Source organism: Lissotriton vulgaris, chromosome 12 (assembly GCF_964263255.1).
Source record: "Lissotriton vulgaris chromosome 12, aLisVul1.2, whole genome shotgun sequence".
Lineage (NCBI taxonomy): Eukaryota > Metazoa > Chordata > Amphibia > Caudata > Salamandridae > Lissotriton > Lissotriton vulgaris.
The window spans coordinates 643,809,559-643,829,330 of NC_141700.1; the positions used below are offsets into that span (position 1 = coordinate 643,809,559).

Sequence of the window (19,772 nt, forward strand, 5' to 3'; positions counted from 1 at the left end):
ATGATGCAAGCAAAAGGAAAGCAACACTGGACCCTTTCAACAAACCTATTTAGGCCAGCAGTACTCCAGGATAGTAACTTTATCTCTGTTGGGCATTACACCTCTGCATGTGAGAGCTATAATTGTGGTGTAAAAAAACAGTAACCCCTTGCAAAACATCAACAAAGAGCTTAGTGTTGAACACAAGCCTTTCACCACAGCTGGCAGATACCCGCCAACAGGTAGCATCAGCTGTAATGGCTTCAGGAAGCGTGTGTGTAGTAAGTGGGTGGTATTACATCTGTGACTTACAGTAGTAAAGAATTTATCAATTCCATAGTGAAGTATTTTTGACCACACTCTTGTAGATTTGGAACAGTTACTAGTACACTCCATGAGATTGCAGTGTTCCCATATGCGGTGAAAGGAACGTTTAGCGGATACAGAATTTAATGTCTTAAGTCAGTAACTTCTTATTTACTACTCTGACATGAAATTAAATGACAATTGCTTATCATGTCAAAGTAAAAATAAGCGAAAAGCTTTACAAATCTTCCCCTGTGTGTTTTGCAACAGTCTCCTTCTAACTCAGAGGCCTTCAGCTAGATTGTATATGAATATGATTTAAAGGGCACATTTGCAAGGATGAAACTCTAATATTGTCCATGCACCACTTTTCATAAAAGGTTTTCTGTCTGTGTCTGTAGCGAGTCAGTTCCACAACCTCCAGACTGTGTAGTACAATGTTTGTGATACCACAGGATGAAAATTGTTTATATACACCCTAGTAGCTGAATTGCAGTGGCTATCAAATGTTACCTTGCTGTTTGAGGTAGTTTCTACTTTTAATCTGGTTATTTCTGTAGTTCGCCGCCTGGTGAGGAAGAGACGAGGTGGTGAAGAGGATGAAACCACGCCATGGTCCATGTCTCAAAAAGTTCACATTGCCTCCGTCAACAACTTCCCAACAGCTGCTGGGCTGGCCTCGTCTGCAGCTGGTTATGCCTGCCTTGGTGAGTGACAGCACTACCCTCTGTGGAACTCCTTTGTAACAAACTAAGCCAAAAGTTGTATAATTTGCCACTTTGCTTTTCAAATCCTGGATTGGAGATTAGCTATGTTTTGCCAGTTAATGGTCTGCCACACCTGTTAGTATCAACATACTTTGATAGTGTACTTGGTTTGTATAAAGCATATTAAGCACCACATATGTATCCTTAGATGTCCGGCCCTGGCACTTTTTTCTTCCACAATTCAACTCAGTTGATAACCCAACTCCCTAACTATAACCTCCCTCCTACCTTGTCTTCTCTCATTCAATTCCTCTGGCACCTAGAAGCAATGACATTTTATCTTGGGCACTTTATATGGAAAAAACACAGTGCCAACATTTTGTCTTTCAGTAAGTTCAGTAGGATTGAGAGGCTGTCAACCATTATAAAATTTAGAATATAGTGGCATCTAACGTGCAGGGTTGCTCTGCATCAAGGATTTTTATTACTGTACCAAGCAAAGCGCATGTGTCTCCAGTCGATCGTGAGCTGCCAGCAGCTCACAGACACTTTCAGAGTAGCTCACAGCCTTGAGTTCATTTTTCAACCAGCATAGGGTCACATTATCCTTTTAAAGTTAAGGGAGGTCTGTGTTTATTTGACATTATTATCTTCAGGCTGCTGATAGCAGACCCAGATAATGAGCAGTGCTGGAGTGAGATTTATGACCCAGGGCACAGAGGTGAAGAACTGAAGCATTGAGGTATTTAAATCTTAAATGAAAGTCCTAGTTAATTCAATATTGGAACAAAAGAAAAAAATGATGCTTCTAAAGGAGAGAAAATTAAAGTGAAGAGTTAAGTTAATGATTAAGTTACCCCTTCATTTTAATGTTATCCCAAGTGTTGAATTTACAAACAGCAGGCCTCTTGCTCCCTGTGGCCAATAGACAACCCATATTTACAACTGAAAAATACTGTCATTTTTTTCAAATGGGAGAAATTTACAATGTTTTTACCACTTTCAGTTAAGCCAATTACGTCTTAATATTTTAGGAATCCTGTTTCTGCACTTTAAATTCCTCCTGTTCAAACAAATGACTGTATTTTTCTGTTGTAAATATGGCACCATGTCTACAGGGCATTTACACACAGCAGACATCTTGGTCCCAGTGGCTGGTAGACACAGTGTCATATTTATGCCTGAAAAAGACAGTAATAATTTGAAGTAAGACAAATTTAAAGTGCAGAAAATGTTCCATTTTAGGACGACTTTTTTGCAGAAGATTTTTCAGCAATTTAAATTTTTCCCATTTTAAAAAAATGGCTCTATGTTTGTTTTATACGTGTAACAGTGCCACATGTGGAGAAGGGTATGTCCTGTGCCACAAGTACATATGACAAATTCTTATTCACCCATTCACACACATTCCATTCACACGCGCACATGTTCATGCATCCCCAAAGACCGCTCTCTCAATGACACAGATGGCAGCCCTGTCAGAGTGCCCCTAGTCAAAGTATTTAATTTAAACCACAGTCATTGGCTCCATTGACATTAGGCTTAATCAATGAAGCTGGGTGTGGGGGTGTCTGGTAACACTGCATGAGTGGCTTGACCTTCAATAGCTCACAGTTATTTTCACTGATCAGAAGTAGCTCTCACTGCAGAAAAGGTTGGAGATGCCCTTGCCAGGCCGTTCTAGCCAACCTGTTTTGTTATTCTAAGTAGATCTTCCTGTCTGCGTAATTACTATATGTCAGTACTCTAACACTCACTACACCTTTAATATTGAGACCTGTCCACTCGAGCTAGTTCTTCTCTATTTAGCAAAACCATAACTGTGCTTTTTTTAAACTTGAGTTTTGGTACTTAAAAGAAGAACAAGTAATGCTGTCTAGTCCTGCTTTGTTCACCGCTAAGGTGCTGTATCGTGGCTGAAATACAGCAATCGTAAACAAAATTATGCCACTTTGTGCATTGTCATAGGTTCAGCTGTGATTATACTTTTACAACTTGTCTTTTGGAGTTGTCCTCATAACTACAAATAGATATTATTCCCAACTCCACTCAAGTGAGCCTTGACTGGAGACTATTGTACCTTCTGTAGTATGAAGATACCAAAGATTTTCTGTCTGTCTGTTTCACCTCTTCAATCTGTCCCTCCCCCGCAGAAAAATCTGTTTTCCACAAGGTGCTAAGTGATACAACAGGATTAAGAAACGTTTAATGAATTAAATAAGTTGGAGATGGTGACCATCATGATGTTAATCTCTGCCTTTTTGTGTTTTGTCCCAGTATATACACTCGCCAAACTCTATGGTGTGGAGGGCGAGCTGTCAGAGATTGCCCGCCAGGGATCGGGTAGCGCATGCAGGAGCATGTACGGTGGCTTTGTGCAGTGGGTCATGGGACAAAGAACAGATGGAAAGGATAGCCTGGCGAAGCAGGTGGAAAATGAGATGCACTGGCCGGACCTTCGAATCCTCATCCTTGTGGTGAGTGCAATACTTATTCCATTCCTTTCTTTTTTGTCAATATTTAGGCCACCAGGACCTTTCATTCAAGCTTCTCTTGTAAAACTTGTAATGTACTTGGTACAACTCCCACGTTATATGAAAAGTTGAGACACATGGGTCGCTTGTTGCTTCAAAAGTCTTGTTCTTGGGTGTGTATATTAAAGCTTTAGCATCACCAAGAGATCACTTTTTCCTATAGCGCCTCCAGTAAAATCCACTCTGTTCATCGCCTAGCTCAGGGGTGTCCAGCGTATGTCCAAGGGATATCCACATAAGATCAGATAGATTTACATAAAATTAATCTAAATGCTTTGTTCGGCTCAGCCTCTCTCCAGCTACTCAAAACCCCGGAGGGTAGTTTGACAATCTAGAAGACCAGTGAAATCTGAACAATATTTCACTCGTGGTCAGGAACCCGAAGTTACAGTGAAACCTTTACTTTGTATTAGTGCTGGCCGTATACAATAACCCTAATTTATCAATCTGAGTAAATATGCAGGCAGCCAGTATTTCTTTAGGTTACACTTTACATACTTCAATCCAGAATATGTTTCTAGAGTTTTGAGCCAATTGCTTTTTTCTCTTATTTACATATAGATATTTGTGTATTTTTCTGTTTGTTAAGCATTTCTTAGAATTATCCATTTCATAATATAATAAAGAATAAAACCGCAATTCATTGTACTCATGGAAAAAGACACGGCAAACTAAGGACTCAATGTAATCTGTAAAGCAGAAGAATTTCAGTTAATTAATACTGCCACTCTCCCAACCATGCATAAGCCTTATTTACCCGGAACATCCTTTCTGCTCACTAGCGAAACAATGCCCGGCTCCTTCTCAACTTCCCATGCCACCTGCAGATGCAATCCCTTTATCCTACTTGCTGACATTAGGCTTCTAAGAAGGAGCAAATCAGTTATCACCTTAGTACTATATTACTTACTGGGTCCAATGGCCACTGAGTGTTGCTATTGCTGGTTCTGCAGTCTTCAACGCCATTAGGTTCTCTGTACTGCTCAAGAGCTTTCAGGCCGCTTGAAACTGAAAAAAGAGTATTGACTTTTCTGACATAGGATTTTGAGCAATCGTGAAGTCACAGAGACAGTGCCTAAATGATGTTTATCTTGAACCTCTGCGGAACAAATTTGTTTTATTATCTCTGGTAACATGTTTAGACAATCCTCTTTTACTGCAGAGAAGTCAAATTTCTCTGTATGTTTTTCTTCCAGATAGGCAGCAAAAGCATGGAAAAAACTATTATTTCTTAAGTCTAGATCCTGTTTGTTGGAGGCTGTCAATGCCACGCAGTTCAGGTCGGGAACCTGGGATTAATCGAGGATACAGCTCTACCCTTTGAACCCCAGATAGGGCTTTATCCGTGACTTGGTACATGGCTACCTATCAAGCATAAAGGAGAATAGAGGAATACAGGTGTCAGTACTTGGTTGTTAAGGGCTTCTTGCAGGGGGGGCATGCACAAGTCCTGGTGTATCCAGGTAGTGGGCCTAGAGGTTAATTAGATGTCTTCCACAAAGAGAGACTTCAGAGTAGTCTTACCTGGAGCACAGGCTGCTTGGGTAGAGGATAAGATGCAGGTGCTACAAATTTGCTAGCTGTTTGTGTTCCACAGCTTGAGAAACACCTCCTGTTTTCTGGAGATTAGGGACTATCCTCTTGAGTCGAGTAATAACCTAGAAGGAGATGGTGTCCTGTGGGGTCCAGCCATAGATTGGAGCAGGTTAGCTTCTGCACTATGTGTTGGCATTTTTGATTCTCCCCTAGACGGCTAGGGCTACGAGGATTGGCCCGTTATTGGTTGGTTGAAAGGAGTTCATGGACCATTTTTTAGGTCTTGCTCGAGACCTATTGCGGTTGAGTCGGCTCTCAAGGGACATAGACAGGGGCACGCGCGGCGATTTCACAGCGTGTACGCGCATTCCCAGCCCCCCGGAGCCGTACACGCACACGCACACACACACACACACACACACACACGCACACACACACACACACACACACACACACACACACACACACACACCACCCTGCTTACACGCACACACACAGTCACACACACACGCACATCCATACACTCGAAGTGCCCATCTCTGTCTCGCTAGCCTGATGCACCAAAAAACACGTCTCCCCTACTCACCGGGCTGACTCAGGACTCCCCCCGCTGCTCTCCAGGCCGGTCTTTCCTCCTCAGGTGTGTGTCAGTGGCTCAGGCTTGGCAGCAGGCGGGGCTCTCCATGATCACGCGCCGCAAATCTTCCGGCTGGCTTCGCGGATGACTAGTTTCCTAGACGTCCGATGTGCACGCTCACGGTACACGGAAACATGCACAGCGTGACTTTGAGTGTGCGCCCCTACAGCTGAGGCGCATGCTCGCACGCTCACGACATTATCCTTTGCTTGTTTGGCATTGCTGCTGTTTTCTTTTCTCCTCTTCAGGGGAGCTCCACTCCCAGGAATACAGAGTACTGCAGGGGTCGGCCAGGAGGAAACACTCCTGCGGTCCGCATGTCTCCTCCGCTCTTTGTCTCAGCAGCCCCTCTCCAAAACCTCAGACAGCACGGACCAGCACACGCCACCTCTTCTCCAGGCCGCCAGGCTGCTGTGATCCCAGAGCGAGGTAAGGCTGGTGTGTGCGGGTACTACTGCCCTTTATGGGACCCAGTTTCCCCACTGTGGCACACGCGGGTGCATGGTGCCACCCCGGGACACCTCATAAACCACACAGTGTGTGCACCAGAGAAAAGTGTGAATAGGAAGGGTGTGGTTAGGGAGCTGCTAGCAGGCACTGGTGGTTGGGAGGGCGATTTAGCCCCTATGGTGGGCACAACGGGTCAGTTATTATAGCAGGCCTTCTTCATCAGTCTGATGGTTTCAGGGGGACCAGATGCTGCATTCCATTTTGCTGTCCCACAGCAGGCTGACCAGAGTTGAAGAAAACGCACAGTACACAACTGAACCTACATGAAGCATGTGCCCCGAACATTTCACTTAATAGGAAAAGCCCACTTATGCTCTGCAACTTGTCAGCCTTGCTCCCTTTTGGGTCACGTCCAGCGAACACTTCACACATCGCAGGAATTAAGTCAGTAGCCGTATCAACAGAAAGTGGGACATTTCTCCCAAATCCTGCGTCGGTTCAGCCCAAAACAGTTTTCTTCATGAAACTCCGCACACAGCTGCTCACTCCTGCATGCCTAAAAAGGACAAAAGTACCCTCACTTTTCAAAGCAGAATTGCACAATGCTTTTCATTCATGCTTTATATGGGGGCCAAAGTTCACTTGAGTAAAAAATATTTAGCAAGCTGTTGATAAACATCTGTTGCAGTGTTGAGTGGCTATGCACACTGGGTGAAAAGTAAAGTGAGTGGGGCCTCCACTCGAAACTGCATAGGTTGATGGTAATGTGAAGGGGAGGAGCGCTTGCTGGTTTGATACTCCCCAATACTACAATCTGCAAATGGGGTTGGGATTGGCGTTCCTTACGTTTTGCTCTCCTCTTAGTGAACGAATATTGTTCAGCAGTAATCCTGCATGGATCTTCCTCTACTGGGCATATGATGACAAGATATGATAACCGCTCCACCCCATGGACTAGGAATGGTTATATTTATGCTGTACGCTTGTTTTGTTGGAAATATATGGTTTGTTTTCAAGCTGATAGCACTGATTTTGTGAGGTTTGGTTGAAGGAACGGGCATCTGTAACAGCAAGGCTCCTATATTTTCAGCAATATAACCACCGAAGGCCCTGATATATTAAAAACAGAGCGTTGGACTATTCCCCGCTAAAAGGCAATATTTCTCTCCATGTCTTCCCATACCTGGCATGTCACACAGTTTGGTGCTTACTTTCCCTCCATGTTGAAAAACAGGAGATGTTTCACCATCCAGGCTAACGTGCTGCATAGCTAAATACTTATAAGGTCCCAAAGCCGAGACCGTTTGCATTGCAAATGCTTGTTTCTCTTTCCTCCATTTTGACTTCTCTCCAGCAATACATATTCTGAAGTTCAATTCTTAAACCATCTCTCCTACCTTTTCTTCAATTAACTTTATTGAATTTTATCACAACAATGTGCACCACCAAGACTGCTTCTGAAGGTGAATAAATAAAAACTTAATTGCAACATAGGAATCAAAATTTGACAACAGCTTGAATACAGATCAAGCAGCACATTAATCAAGCAGCATGGAGCAGGGAGCAGCAGTGAACTGTTACTACATAGACATGTAGCTTTCCTTAAAAAAGTGTGTCTTCATTTCTTTTATAAATTGGAGCAGGGTTGAGGTAGTTCTAATAGATACTGGCATCTTTTTCCACATCCTTTGTGCCTAGATTGAGTATGCTTGCCGCCTTATTTCTTTTTCTTTTTCTACACTTCTTCGTCTGCAGTATGATGATATCTTGGCAGTAGGTGTACTGAGAGCCACCAGAGATGTTGAGCTTGTCACCCAGATAGGGAAGGGTACTGCATGGGGCTGATGTGTGCTATTTCTTCAAGCAAAGAGATGTGCTGCTGTGTGTAGGATGCCATTAAGTGGATCAAGGGTGGAATCTGAGAGGCCATTTAGCAGGGTGTTGTCACCATCTGGATGCAACAATATGAAAGCTTTAACCATAGTTCTGAAGTCCTGGTGGAACGGTTTCGCCTTTATTTTTTATTGTTTCATTTAAATAAAGCTGGTACAAGGCCATCTTTGTATTCTTGGCTGTGTGTTCCTTGAGGGTGAAGTGGGTCCCGGGTGAATGCAAGTGACTAGGCACTGGGTGAAAGTTGGGGGTTCAAAGCCATCAAGATTCATGTTGTTGAAATAGTTGGACTAGTTCTTGCCTGTTCTTGTCAAATACTAGGAATTCTGTCTTGGTGGCCAAGGAGCATGTTACTGATGCTAAAAAATGCATATTATTATTTTGATCGTGTTTAAACAGAAACAACATTACATGTAAATTTTCCTTTTGCCAAATCTATCAAATTGGTACTCGGGAGGTATGTGGCGTGCTGGTCTCGAGTGCAGTGATCTTGGGATCCCATAGTTACCATAAAGTTTGTTCCGAGCTTCTTCTTTCTGAACATAGTCCTCTTTCCAGCAGCCCAACATCTTTTCACAATTCCAAAGTCATCTCACTTCAATCTTCCATTTACGGAACAATGATAAACTACCTCCATATAACGTTACATATTTACCTGCATGATGGGTATAAACGTTATGCATGATTTTAATATGCTTTTGTTATATTAACAACTTTCAAATGAATCCACAGTCCTCCATACAGGGAATAATACAACCCACAAAATGAATGTGATGAAGGGTCAGGTCATGCAGCGACCGTGTGTTTACAAATGATAAGATTCATGCAGGCATTTGGGCGTAAACACATATAATGCATTTGCAAGCCCAACATCCATTCGTGCATATCCTCCATGTTCCACATTGTACCATTTCCTTTCTATCTGCTCAGGTGCCTCTTGATTATTTTGCCCATTGTTCTTGGATTCATTTTTCACAACATGGTGTTCAGAGATTTTATTATAAATTGAAGGCTAAATAAATTCATCACACATGTAGTCTAAAACCGATGTACCAAAATGTCAAAACTTAGACTGAACGTGTTGATAGTGGGTTGAATAATAAAACAAAACAGTGGTCCCTAAACGGGGAAGTGTGAAACTCTATATCCTTGGAGCGAGTAATTTTGACCATCAAGGTATTGGTTCCATTTCTCAATTGGTCAATTTTATTTTAATTTCTTAACAAATACAAAAAAAATTGCAATTTTAAACTTAAATAAATTTATAAGTAGGAAGTAGATTCCAAATGGCTCAACAACACAGTGCAAGTGTAAATAAGTGAATGTAAAGTGTGTTGGTGCTATACAATCTATGCACGTACAATAGTGACTGGTGAAGGATGCATAAGTTGTACACACTCTAACGCAGAGTCAAATGCTCGAGAATCAAAATAAAAAAAAACACTATTATTGAGTCAAGTCAACGTTTTGACCCTAAGCATATACTTTAGACAGTGTCATCTTCAGGGCGTAGGTTTGGATTGCACCTGCCCAATTGTGTAGGATGGATGTGGAGATATTTTCTGAGTGCTATTGACGCATGCAATGCTTCGGAGAAAAACTGATGCATGGGACGGGTTTGGCGAGTGGATGGGAATAAAGCCCAATCCATGTGGTGTGATCCTCAATTAAAGCATGTGTGCCACTTAGGTGGGATTCTTGGTTAGAGCTGTGTTGTGTGCAGTGAATAGATCTACGCGATAGGTTTCTTCAACAAGAGAATTGAAATCAGGCAACCTGTGATAAACAATTGCCTCTAGGCGCTGTGCTGCAATGTACTTGACTGTGGAAATCCCACAACGATTGCTAGGCAGCAAAGTCAATCGTTTTGAGTGAATCAAAAGCACACCAGCCTGCACGTCTGGTTTCATGTGCAGTGATAGTGCGTTGAGGGTGCTTGTGTTAAGTTTAGAAGTGGTATGTTACAGCAATTTGTACTGCTTTAGGCAGAGGTCAAACCTTGTTTAGATTTGATTAGTTTTCCCTGTAATGGCGCACAAAAGCCCAAAAAGTGATGCAATGCTGACCAGAGAAGTTTTCAGCGGTTACAAAACACTGACTTAATCTTTACTGTAATCACTTTTTGTCTACCTCTGTGATCTTCCCTTAAGTAGGAACATAGCTCAGGCGTGGGTCCTGAGCTCACTGTGTCTTATGATTGAAGATGCAACTGATGAGCTCCAGTTGATATGTGTCTGGAGGTACATGTATTGCTGTCCAGAAAAAACATTTCTTTAGTAATTTGAGTTCCAAAGCTTTGATTGGGCAGAACCAAAATTGGTTAGAGGCCGATTTGAGCCATTCACTTAATGCACCAGTGTGCTTTAAAATAATGCGAAGATGCCTAAAAGAATTCTGTGCAGTTAAGAGGTACTGGTTCTTCTTTTTTATTTAAGACTTAAACTGCATTTGTTATGCTGTGGTGTACTGACTTAAACTGCATTTATTATGCTGTAGACTTAAACTGCATTTGTTATGCTGTAGACCTAAACTGCATTTGTTATGCTGTGGTGTACTGACTTAAACTGCATTTATTATGCTGTAGACTTAAACTGCATTTGTTATGCTGTAGACCTAAACTGCATTTGTTATGCTGTGGTGTACTGACTTAAACTGCATTTATTATGCTGTAGACTTAAACTGCATTTGTTATGCTGTAGACCTAAACTGCATTTGTTATGCTGTGGTGTACTGACTTAAACTGCATTTATTATGCTGTAGACTTAAACTGCATTTGTTATGCTGTAGACCTAAACTGCATTTGTTATGCTGTGGTGTACTGACTTAAACTGCATTTATTATGCTGTAGACTTAAACTGCATTTGTTATGCTGTAGACCTAAACTGCATTTGTTATGCTGTGGTGTACTGACTTAAACTGCATTTATTATGCTGTAGACTTAAACTGCATTTGTTATGCTGTAGACCTAAACTGCATTTGTTATGCTGTGGTGTACTGCTGGTGCTCTTTTGCATTGGGTATAAAACAAATGGCTGTGCTTTAAGAGCAGTGGTGTGCCCTGCAAGGAACGGTTCTTGTATAATGCTTGTCTTGTTTACTTCCCAGGTGAGCGCAGAACGGAAGCATATTGGTAGCACAGCGGGCATGCAGACTAGTGTGGAAACCAGCCCTCTGTTGAAGGTAACTAAATGCCAGCATTTGTAAACACAGCTACCTCCGACGGAGGTGTCCCGGCGCTGGGGGCCGTCGGGAATATTAAGCGTCTCATGGTGCTTGGCTAACCTGCCGCCGGAGCCGTGGATCGAACCGTGAACCCTTTGGTCCGGAGTCAGGCACCCTGGCCGCTGTGCCACACCTCTTCCACCTAACCAAGTTCATTGTGTTCTCATAGCCACTTTCTGCCTGTTGCTACTTTGCCACATCCCTTGGAGTGACGAAAGCAAATTGTTAGTCTTGAACAACTTTTTATCCCTCAGTCCGTCAATCTTGGGCACGAGCCATCTTTCCAAACTTGCCACATCTTCCGCTTGCCGATAACCATTACCTCATTATTTTATGCAGGGTTGCTCAGTCACTGTGGCCTTTGCCAGTATGTGTCCACTTCAAGTAGAGGCAACTTTAGAGCTGAATGTAATTGAAGTATTGTTCCTTTATTTTATTTTAGCACCGTGCTGAGTGTGTTGTGCCAGCCCGAATGGAAGAGATGACCGAGGCCATCAAGCAGCGAGACTTTGAAAAGTTTGGTCAGCTAACGATGAAGGACAGTAACCAGTTTCATGCCACCTGTTTGGACACGTTTCCACCCATTTTCTACCTCAACGAGATCTCCAAGCGCATCATCAACTTGGTTCATCGGTATAATGACTACTATGGCCAAACCAAGGTAAAATATGTCCGGTGGACTACTAGAAAACTGTGCCTGGAGTCTTTCCATTATATCATTTCCTTAGTCCAAAAACTCTATGAAAATATGTTCTAGATGCTGCAGTGTTAATTGGACTGTTAGACATGTAATCTATGCATTACATATGAGCAAACTAATCTACCCCATGTGCTTGATGAAACCAAGGAAATAATTTGAAGATACAAAGTGGGAAAATTACCATTTTCTGTCCTGCGTGCACTGTGGACATGCCAAATCGGTCTTTTTCGCAAGCAAAGTAATCTATGCCACGCACATTCTCACTTGCTTTTTTCATACTGTCTCTGTTTCTATCTTTCTCTTTCCTGCTCTCTCTTCTAATCTTTTTCTTCTTTTCTCTATCTAACTTTTTACTCCCGTTTCTAATTCTTTTTTTTTTTTTTTTTTTTTTGTGGAAAACCTTTATTTACGACACAGTAGTACACAGCTATTCAGCCTTACATCCCGGAGGCTAGGCAGCAAGTCGTTACGTAGCATGAGTGGTGTAAACAGAATACAGTACAAAATCACATGAGGTTTATTTTATGTTATAAAAGAGAGAAAACTGTGTGATAACGGAAAAGCACCTACAACGGTGCAAAAGGGCAAGGCAAAGGAACGTGAATGTGGCATCGCCCCACTTCAGGGCAGGATGGGCCTATATGCGGAATAGGATACGTGAACAGGTCACATGCACGGATATCGGGGGGGGGGGAAGAAGACAGGACATTGTGTATCAGTAATTCAGCTGGACTCAAGGGCTAAGCTGACAGTCACTCCTCCAAGGGCGCTGTGTCCGGCGGGAGGCAGATATCACCCCTATACTCATTCCAGGGCCCCCAAATCTTATTCCATTTTTTGGGCCTACCTCTGGCAACATACAGTCTTCTCCCGGAACATGCACCAGTCCATGTTAGCCTTCCACATCTCTACTGTGGGGGGCAGAGCCGCTCCCCATTTCTGTGCAATGTCCCTTTTAGCCACCATGTTGCCTAGAGTGACCCATTGAGTTTGTGAACTAGTATAATCCGTGGGGCCCCATACATTTAACAGACAGCGCCGGGCTTCAGCGGACAAGTCAACTCCAGTCCCTTCACCCATCACCATGTGTATACGCCTCCAATACGCAGCCACCGCCCTACATTCCCATATAATATGCATGAAGGTCGCTAGGGAACCACACCCTCGTCGACAGAGACCATCCTCCGAGTGACCGATGTGGATCAGTCGGGGGCCAGTGACATAAACCCTATGTAGGAGTTTCAGTTGTACAAGTCTCAGTCTGGCCGGGATTGCCACCTTCTTCGGAGACGAGAACGCACACTGCCAATCCTCGTCGTCCAATTCAATTCCATCACGGATCCACTGATCTCGCACCCCCAGAAGAAGGTCAGTACGAGCGTTAATCAGCTTCTTATAGGTCAGTGAGATAGCGCTATCGGGCATGTAGCCGTCCAGCAACCTGTCCTCCAGCGGGGAAGATTCAGGGATCTTTTCACCCTCCGGCATAACTGCCAGGAGGGCATGTTTTAACTGAGCGTATCTGAAGAACTCCCTTTCCCCTAACTGAAACTCTCTCTGCAGCACCTCGAAGGGCTTGACCTGTCCCTTAGCAATCATGTCTTCCACCCTGGAGATGCCTATCAGGTCCCAGCGGTCAAACCCCTTGGTATGCCACAAGTTACCCAGCAGATCGGAGTCATAGAGTGGAGTCACCATCGTGAGTTTGCCTTTCCATCCCTGCGCCTTCGTCACCGCTCTCCAGATGTGGACCGATGTCTTAGTGGGACCTGTCATTCTTCCATCCAGAGACCTAGAGTACAGAGCCCTGTAATATTTCCCATCACCCAGGAGCCATCGGTCCATGGCAAAGCCCGGATTTATGGCTGGTCCATAGAAGCCGTGATTAAGGGCTGCCAGTTGAGACCCCCAATAATACCTGCGGATGTCAGGCAGCGCAATCCCTCCGTCGTACCACGGGAGGGTCAGTTTAGTAATAGTGATGCGCGGCCTACCATCCCAGAGTAGGGTCTGCTGGAGGCCCTCAACCTCTCTAAAATATCCGGACGGGACCAGATCCTGGGTGTTCTGAAGCACGTATAGAAACCGGGGCAGGGACATCATCTTGAACAAGGCCTGCCCGTCCAAGCAGCGAAAGCGGCAACTTCCGCCACCCCTCCACATCACGCCGAAGGCGTGCAAGAGGGGGAAGCAAGTTGTTCGTGTAAGGTACTGCGGGATCAGCAGAAATGTAGATGCCCAGGTATTTGAACCCCTGCCTCGCGACCTGTATGTTACAGTCCTGCGTGAGTCTCGGGACCTCACCCCTCAGGACATACAAATGAGACTTCGACCAATTAATAACGAGTCCAGAATGTCTACCGAAGGTGCGCAGGACATCACACACAACAATAAGGGACATACACAGCGAGGTGAGATACAGGAGGATGCCATCTGCGTACAGAGACACCCTATCCTCAAAGCCCGGGGACCACTTGATACCCCTGATGTCCGGATGCCCTCTCAACCACGCCGCCAGTGGTTCCAGTGCCAGTGCAAACAAAAGGTGGGACAGGGGGCATCCCTGCCTGGTACCCCTGCCGAGGGCAAATGGAGCCGATGCGCGGCCGTTAACCGCCACTTTGGCAAGCGAGCTGGCGTATAGGAGCTTGACCTATCCTATGAACCCCGGACCAAACCCAAACTTCTCCAGCACCGCCCACAAGTATGGCCACTCAAGGGAGTCAAAGGCCATCGTGGCATCCAAGGACGCCAAGATGGCCGGCTCCTGAAGGGTGCGGACCCTCGCGAGGGCTCCGTGAAGTCTTCTCAAATTAAGGGCGGTGTTACGGTGTGGGATAAAGCCAGATTGGTCCGGGTTCCTAATTCTTTCTTAAAAATCACTTCTGTTTTGCAAGCTTTTGGGACCCACCTAGGTCAATTCTTTTTGCCAAGGGTATCACTTTCTTATGGCTTGTGGGAAAACTAAGTTTGTATATTTCATGAACCTTGGGGGAAAAACTGTACTGCTTTATTCAACATGTGTCCTTGTACAACACTGGCAAACCATTGTAGGGTACCTTTTGTTTGTAAACCAATGTAAAAGTTGTTCCACTGATGCATCGCTTAAATTAAGATTGCATTTCCTGTACATTGTAACGCGGTGTGGTTAACTCCACACTTGCATTGGGTTCAGAAAGTTGTTCTTTTTTTTTAAGGCTCGGAATTTAAAGCCGATATGTTCACGATATAACAGTGGCTGTATTTTGGCAAAATAGAGGCATTGTTCATAAAAGTATGCAAGTGTAATATTTATTCTAGGGTAATTGCAAGTACCCACTCTTTATCATCTCTCCGAGAACCCAATCCGGATTTTACGTGCAGTTCACTTTTGTTTTGCAGGTGGCATACTCATTTGACGCAGGTCCCAATGCTGTGATTTTCACTCTGGAACCAGTAATGAACGAGTTTGTGGAGGTGGTAAAGCGCTGCTTTCCTCCCGAGTCCAATGGAGGCCCGTATGTACCCACTCATTTAGCAGACTTACAATATTTGCTCTGCAGCTAGTCCAGAAAATAAATTTAGACAACATTACTTTCTGTATTTATTCTCTGTAATTTCTTTTTTAATGTTTAAGGCATGAAAGGTACTTCACAGAGTGGGATGTGAGTGCAACATGTGTCCCCTCTTGATGGGTGGGGAGATTTTGGGTCTGGGAACTAAAAAGATTTAGGGCATAGTTTAGAATTTGTTGTATGGGATAATCCATCACAAATGTGACAGATATCCTGTTCCCCGTATACAAGCGCATTATCTTCAAAGCCACTTATAGTGCAGCGGACGGGCTATATGTCATGTTTGTGAGTGAGTATCCCAAACACTAAATGATGCTCCCTTATTTCTGTAACTTTTGTTCTTCTCCAGGAATGCACTTAGAAGGGTTCTTTTCTTGCAGTTTAACATGCAGGACACTAAATACAGTTTCCCGAAGCAGACACCATTCTTATGTGAAGCCTTCAAAGCTGAACATGTAAATTACATTTCTTCTCTACCTTCTGAGTAATATCTCTATATCTGTACCTGTGACTTTGGTTGATTAAATATACACTGGAATCAGCAAAACCCAGCATGTTTCAGCTACAGCCTTCATCATGGGTTGCAGCTATCAATTTTCCAACGTGACTTAGAGGTGAAGGAAGTGTCTTAAAAACAAAGTGTAACCTGGTGTTTCCAACTATGTGTAACATAGCGGCCATCTTATGAAATGCAGTTACAATACGAGATGCATAGTAAATTCATAATATCAACCACAAAATTACAAAATATAATCCAACATAACATCTATGTTACAGATATTATTTATTTATTTATTTATTTATTTATTTATTTAGGAAGTTTTCTATAGCGCTGTCAAGACCCGGAGGTAGCAGAGCGCTTTACAGTAATAGAATGACAAAAATCTGTATAAACATATGCATGACATAAACATGAGCATTGACATAACATATGTAAGGTATAAGCATTCAAAGGGTGACATTGTAAGCGGAACATAGGTGAGTTGCCGAGCTTCTTTGGATTATGGGATTCACTGTAGTCACATAGTTCAGGGGTTGCTTGCTGACCCCGTTATCAACGGCCAAGGGAGCGGATCAGGCACAAGGATTTGAGTTGCCTTTTGAATTCCACAAAAGAGGGAATAGTTCTGATGTGCGGGGGGATGGAGGTCCAGATTTTGGGGGCGTTTCCAGTGAAGGAGCAGTCCGCTGTTCTTTTCTTTCTGGTTTTGGGTAGGATGAGCAGGAAGGAGTTAGAGCTTCTCAGATTCCTGGCTTGGCCTGCTTTTTTGAGTTTATTTGCCAGGTATTCGGGTTTGCCGGTATAGAGGGCTTTGTGTGTTAAGCAGGCCGTTCTAAAGTTACTACGCATTTCTACTGGGAGCCATTTGAGTTCTTTGAGTGCTGGGGAGATGTGATCCGATTTTTTGATGCCGGTAATCATTCTAGCTGCAGCATGTAGTGTTGTTTTGATCGGTGCCAAGTTCGATTTTGGGATGCCTTTTAGGATTGCGTTCCCATAGTCTAGCCTTGACAGTACCAGAGATTGAGTGGCCAGTTTGAGATCTTTGTTAGGAATGTAGGGTTTGATCTTGTTCAACAGTCTGAGGTTAAAGAAAGCACCTTTGGCTGCATTCTTGATGTGTTTTACCATGTTTAGTTTGGGGTCTATGATGATGCCAAGAGGTTTAACAGAGTCGGCTAGAGTAAGATTTCCTTTGAGCGCATCGATAGCTTTTAGCCATTCGAAGATTTGCGGGTTGTCTTCCTTGTTCGAGATGAGGAGTGTCTCAGTTTTGTCTGGATTCAGTTTCAAGTGGTTGTTTGTCAGCCATTGTTGGACCTCTTTCAGGACAGCATTTAGTCTATGTATGTCAGTGAGAGAGGAAGTTCCCAGATAGATTTGTGTATCGTCCGCGTAGAGGTGAAAGCGGATGTTGGCTTTTCTGAGTAGCTTGGAGAGTGGTTCCATATAGATGTTAAAGAGCTGGGGCGAGAGCACCGAACCTTGGGGGACGCCCTTATTGACCTGTTGGATTTCGGAGGTGAAATTCTTGATTTTTATTATTTGTGTTCGGTTGCGAATGAATGAGGAGAACCATTTGAGTACTACTTCGCTGAGGCCTGCTCTTTCTTGAAGAGCCTTGGATAGGAGTTTGTGATCCACCGTATCGAATGCTGCAGAAAGGTCAAGGAGAATGAGGAGGCAGCATTTGTCTGAATCCAGAGATCCGTGGAGATCGTCTATGAATTTATAATTAGGGCTCCCGGTTTTATGGTATTTATTTTTTTAACATTTCCGTCTGTATTTATCCATATTTATTTTTGGTGCATTTTATCTGTATTTATCCATTTTTATTTTGTGTTTTGCATATAAATGTAGTTGAAAAACGGTACATTTCCATATTTATTTAAATGATAGACCCACAGTCATACTTAGATGTCTGTTGTGTTTTAGCTATTTGAGTTGCCAAATATTACATAAAAGTACACCCACTGGCAAATATTAGCATTATACCACAAATGTATGTTGACAAATGCAGTTATTTCAAGAAATGTCATCCAGTTATCTAATTTTCTATGCTGTCATCTGCTCAGCTGTTGGGCTGAATTCATGAAAGATAGCACAAAGTATTTATCCATGTTTAAAAATAAATGCAGACAGAAAACATTGTTTTCTGTCTGTTTTTATCTGTAAAAATCCGTTAAAACGGAAAACAGGGAGCCTTATTTATAATGGCAATAGCTTAAACTTTTGTAAATAACTTTTGTGAAGATTATGTTCAGTGTATTTTATCGTGACGAAAATCCAAGAACAGAAGTGAGATATTAACATCTTTTTGTGACATTTGTAATAAAGCTTGAAACATTGAGAGAACATAACAGTTGTTGTTGAATGGTTGCACAGATTGATGTTGTGGTGGCACTGAGTGATGTTGTGGTGGCGACGAGTGATGCTGTGGGGTTCAGTGATGCTGTGGTAGCGCATAGTGATGTTGTGGTGCCCCTGAGTGATGCTGTGGTGGTGCTGAGTGATGCTGTGTTGATGGGATAGAGTGAGTGCGATAGATAGAGTGTGGGCGATAGATAGGAGGGAGGGCGATAAATAGATGGAGGGAGGGCGATAGATCGAGGGAGGACGATAGATAGATTTAGTTAGGGTGATAGATAGAGTGATGGTGATAGAGTCAGTGCGATAGATGAATAGAGTGAGGGCGCTAGAGTGAGGGCGCTAGAGTGAGGGCGCTAGAGTGAGGGCGCTAGAGTGAGGGCGCTAGAGTGAGGGCGCTAGAGTGAGGGCAATTGATGGATAGAGTGAGGGCGATAGATAGATGGATGGAGTTAGGGCGATAGATAGATGGATGGAGTTAGGGCGATAGATAGTGAGGGCAATAGATGGATAGAGTGAGGGCAATAGATGGATAGAGTGAGGGCAATAGATGGATAGAGTGAGGGCAATAGATGGATAGAGTGAGGGCAATAGATGGATAGAGTGAGGGGGCAATAGATGGATAGAGTGAGGGGGCAATAGATGGATAGAGTGAGGGGCAATAGATGGATAGAGTGAGGGCAATAGATGGATAGAGTGAGGGCAATAGATGGATAGAGTGAGGGCAATAGAGTGAGGGTGATGGATAGATAGAGTGAGGGCAATAGAGTGAGGGCAATAGAGTGAGGGCAATAGAGTGAGGGTGATAGAGTGAAGGCAATAGATAGAGTGAGGGCAATAGCAATAGATTGATAGAGTGAGGGCAATAGATTTTTTTTTTACAGTGATTTGAAAGGATTATTTCTTTGTATACCGTTTGATTATTGTATGTCTTTGTTACCATCCAATCAGGCTCCTGTAGGGCGGAGTCTTGTTTTTTGACCACTGCACAATTGTCTAAAAAAGCAGGCTTAGAAGCCATGTGTTATGTTACCAGTAGGGATGCTCACTGCCTTTCCAGTGAGGTTTGTTTTTTACTGCCCTTTCCAACAGAACAGCAACATTATAAGAGAATTACCTCATAATCCCTGATTTCTCTCAACTGCAGACAAGTCAGTTCAGGCAAACCCTCGCATTGTACTCTTTTGTTTCTCCTTTGGGAAGATAGCTGCACTCTAAATGCCTGATGGCCTTCTCCCACTGTAGTGTTCAGGACTGCCCAAGTCATCCTGATGTTCTCACTCCTCAATGGCACTAGAGACCCACAGTATCTCTTTTCTCAGAAAGGTTTGCAGTTTTTAAAAATTAAATTGAGAGGTTGCCAGCCTCCAAGAGACCACCCTTCC

At 43.4% G+C, this 19,772-nt stretch overlaps 1 protein-coding gene across 1 annotated transcript in view; it reads left to right on the plus strand.

Annotated features, from left to right (window-relative positions):
• Nucleotides 1-19,772, plus strand: part of MVD (mevalonate diphosphate decarboxylase) — an 82,651-nt gene that overhangs the window by 48,276 nt on the left and 14,603 nt on the right. Inside the window, exons 4-8 of the mRNA XM_086945814.1 lie at nt 846-992; nt 3,270-3,469; nt 11,148-11,222; nt 11,707-11,925; nt 15,346-15,461. Of these exons, the coding sequence (XP_086801940.1) occupies nt 846-992; nt 3,270-3,469; nt 11,148-11,222; nt 11,707-11,925; nt 15,346-15,461 (757 nt within the window). The remainder of the gene's footprint in view (nt 1-845; nt 993-3,269; nt 3,470-11,147; nt 11,223-11,706; nt 11,926-15,345; nt 15,462-19,772) is intronic.